Here is a 3,418-nt window from a genome sequence, read left to right as displayed (position 1 = left end):
ATCATTGAGTTAAATTTAAACTATTTACATATATGTAAATATATAGAATCTGGAATGCTTTATCACTGAGCCAAATTTAAATATTAGTCCGACTAATGAAGATGAATTTACAAAACTGAAATATTAAAAATAAAAGCTACATCTTCGAAATGTAAATTATATATTTTAATCAAATGAGTGGTTTGAGAAAAATATAGAACTATCCCTATATTTAGGAGATGAATGAAGAAAAGTAGTCGGTTACCAAATTAACCGTGGCTGACTTTCAATAATACCCATGTATATTTTAATTAGTCTCCATAATCTTCTATATATTTACAAAACTGTCATAATGTTTTTTACCCATTGATTAAATCAACAAATGGTTGAGATGGGTTCTTAAAGTTCTTATAAAATTTACTAGTTCTTAAATGATACTAACCCTATATATATATATTAAGTTTACAAAATGCCTCTTAGGTGCAATGGAAAGACTAGTAGTCTTTGGAATCAAAGGCAATGGGGTTAAATTCGTTAAATTCACAATTGGATGGTGTTTTAGGAAAAAACCTTCCTTTTGTGTTTTCTGTGGGCTATTCTTGTAACTTTTTATTATCTTCTTTTTATTTTTTTTGCTTTAGCCTGTATTGGGCTTTGAAAATGCAGCTAAATTTAGTAAAGTTATCAAATTATTTATCACATGATTAAAAACGTGATTTTAAAGGACCTTTTATTATGCTGGTCCTGATCCCAAAATCTCCGGCTTTGCTAGTCACTTGCTGGTTAATACGGTGAGCACGAAAGTACAAAATCTTCAACAATAAATTGGTTTTCGTAGATATGTTGGTATATGATATTAAGACGACCTCATTGCTACGGGTGAAGAGTAGAAGCCGGAGATTGAACCTTGATTGGGATGTTTGGTCCAGTTTAATTTTGCAAAATTTATTATTGTCTTGTTTGGTTGTTTTTTTCCCTCCTTTGTATGTTCAGGCCTCTTGCGGCTTGTGAGTTGCCCTTTTGAATTCTTTAAATACTAAGACTGGCCTTTCAAAAAAAAAAAAAAAAAAAAGCTTGTTTAACTTTGTAAATGTGTTTGGCTTGTGTAATCTAGTCTATTTGTTGGTGTATATATAAATAAATTATCTTGAACCTATTTTATAACATAAGTCACACCAAATTATCTTGAATTCACACCCTATTATAATTACTTCATTAAAATGGTATTACATATCGAACCGGTTTAAAATGAAGTCCATCCAATTAAACCGGTAAAAACATAAGTAGTCCAGTTAGATATCCATCCGGTTCTTAAAGCATCGTACAAACTGCAAACCGTGAACCGTCTAAAACTTATAAAATATCGAATCAACCCTAGCCCCTAAATAGTTATCGAGGGTTTTAGACTTGTTGCCACAGATCTCAAAACAAAAACCCTGAGCTAATAAGAATGGCGATGAAGACTGCGACAACCGTGGCGGCCGCCGGTCCCCGTGGCCTCAGATCTCTCTTCTCAACTCTTTCCACTAACTTCCCGTTTCCTTCACAACCCGCCGCCAATCAGCCGCAGAGACCTCAGGCTGAACCTTCAACCAATCTCTTCATATCAGGCACGTCTCCTTCTCTCGTCCTCTATTTCATTTCACCCATCATTTGTATTTATATGTATGCTTTTAGTATTTGCTCTGTTTTATTCATCCCCTCGGTTTGGTTATTTTAAATTAACCAATTGGTTTTCAGTTAATAGGTTAGGTTTATTTATTTTTTTGTTTAATAGCCAAAATCAAACTTGGGTTAAAATTTTTGTTTAGAAATAGGATATACAAATACTTGAATTGAAGGTATAAATACATGAAATGGAGGTATAAGTATAAATACATGAAATGCATAAAATGGAGGTATAGAAGCTTAAAATATATGAAAATGTGAGTGGCTCGGTTCTGCTCGGTTAACTGAGGGTACAAAAAAACTGAAAAAATCTATTTTTGGTTAATTCGGTTTTCGGTTATTGCTCACCACTGTGAATCGTTTAAAAAGTTAAATGAATTGTGGTGATCAGAAAATGATTTTAATGAATCTAGGTATAGGTTATTTGATTTGTGTAATAATATTAAAATAATATTAAAACGTAACAGTTGTTCGTTTATAATAACAAAATTTCGGGGGGAAACATTTAAACTCAAAATCGGCCATTTTAGTGAGTTTTGTTGTTCCAAAATGCAGGCCTCAGCAAACGCACAACGGATGAAGGCCTTCAGGAATGCTTTGCAAAGTTTGGTCAAGTGCTTCATGGTTTGATTGATTCTTCATAAATTATCATTCGCACGCATAGGTGAATAATATTGTTTAAACATTAGTTACCATTTTTTTTTACTTTTGCAGCTAGAGTAGTAAAGGACCGTGCATCGGGTTGGTCAAAAGGGTTCGGTTTTGTAAGATATGCTACTATTGAAGAGGCTGCTGCTGGAATAGAGGGCATGGATGGGAAGGTCAGAATCGTCATTATAATATATCGTTTATGGCTGTATTAACATTCATAGTTATGCTAATGTTTTTGTTGTTTGTATTGCAGTTTTTGGATGGTTGGGTTATATTTGCAGAGTACGCCAGGCCAAGAGATAATCCTCCACAATCACCGCCTTCTTACATGAACAACAACCAATATGGCCGCCAGTGAGCTCTTTACTGAACCTATAAGCATTATTATCAACACTGAAAATTAATTTATGGACTATATATTGAACTGTGTGGGAGTTTGAACACTAAAGTTTTGTTTCTATGTATTTTATCAAATGCTGAAGCTCAGACTGGTAATGTTTATGTGCTGCTTTATAGACTATCTTTGTTTTGCTTAGTGGAAAACAATAATCGTGTTGTTATATTGGAACACCGCTTGTTTCCTTTATTGGCCATTAGTTATCGTACCCTAAGCTCTACTCTATAGTTTCTTTTATAAAAGCGAGTGTGGTTGAGTTATATCTGAACCGAATCTAGACTCAGTTTTCCAGCTCGGTTGAGCATTCAAGTTGAGCTAAACCGAGCAGGTTAGTTTATTTTCAACCTCAAGTTGAACTCAACTAGGTTAAGACTGTAAACTGTCTGGTTGGAAACACAACTATATTGCATACATAAGCCTGCTTATACTTACATAATGCACTTCTGGCGATACAATATGAGTTTATAATACAAATGCTACATATGATTATTTTTATTTTGATATTTTCATATCTTTTCAAATCAACTAAGTATGTTGAGAGTTCAGTAAACTAGTTAAGTAAATTGGACAACTTGCAAGGTCGATCAATAATGTTTAGGAAGTTTATTAGTACCTTGCTAATGAGAAATTGTAAAACTCATCTTTACATGTATATAAAAACGTTATTAGTTGAGGCAATGATTGCTCAGAGTGGACATAAGGGTGAACGGTATGGAGTGCCCT

General features: G+C 33.5%; 1 protein-coding gene across 1 annotated transcript; it reads left to right on the top strand.

Moving 5' to 3' along the window:
• Positions 1-1,429: 1,429 nt before the first annotated feature.
• LOC143592184 (organelle RRM domain-containing protein 2, mitochondrial-like) lies at positions 1,430-2,675 on the top strand. Its single transcript, XM_077072156.1, has 4 exons — positions 1,430-1,589; positions 2,203-2,271; positions 2,362-2,468; positions 2,552-2,675. Exons 1-4 carry the CDS (start codon positions 1,430-1,432, stop codon positions 2,654-2,656), a joined length of 441 nt encoding a protein of 146 aa, XP_076928271.1. The 3' UTR covers positions 2,657-2,675.
• The last annotated feature ends 743 nt before the right edge of the window (positions 2,676-3,418 follow it).

This window comes from Bidens hawaiensis, unplaced genomic scaffold (assembly GCF_021521415.1).
Source record: "Bidens hawaiensis isolate Kalapana, Puna unplaced genomic scaffold, B.hawaiensis_p1.1 tig00040584_1, whole genome shotgun sequence".
Classification (NCBI taxonomy): Eukaryota; Viridiplantae; Streptophyta; class Magnoliopsida; order Asterales; family Asteraceae; genus Bidens; species Bidens hawaiensis.
This window is presented reverse-complemented; position numbering and strand designations above follow the sequence as displayed.

Coding starts and splice junctions, on each gene's coding strand:
- LOC143592184 (XM_077072156.1), top strand. CDS start 1,430: ATGGCGATGAAGACTGCGACAACCGTGGCGGCCGCCGGTCCCCGTGGC. Junction 1,590..2,202: donor AACCAATCTCTTCATATCAG/GCACGTCTCCTT, acceptor TCCAAAATGCAG/GCCTCAGCAAACGCACAACG. Junction 2,469..2,551: donor TAGAGGGCATGGATGGGAAG/GTCAGAATCGTC, acceptor TTTGTATTGCAG/TTTTTGGATGGTTGGGTTAT.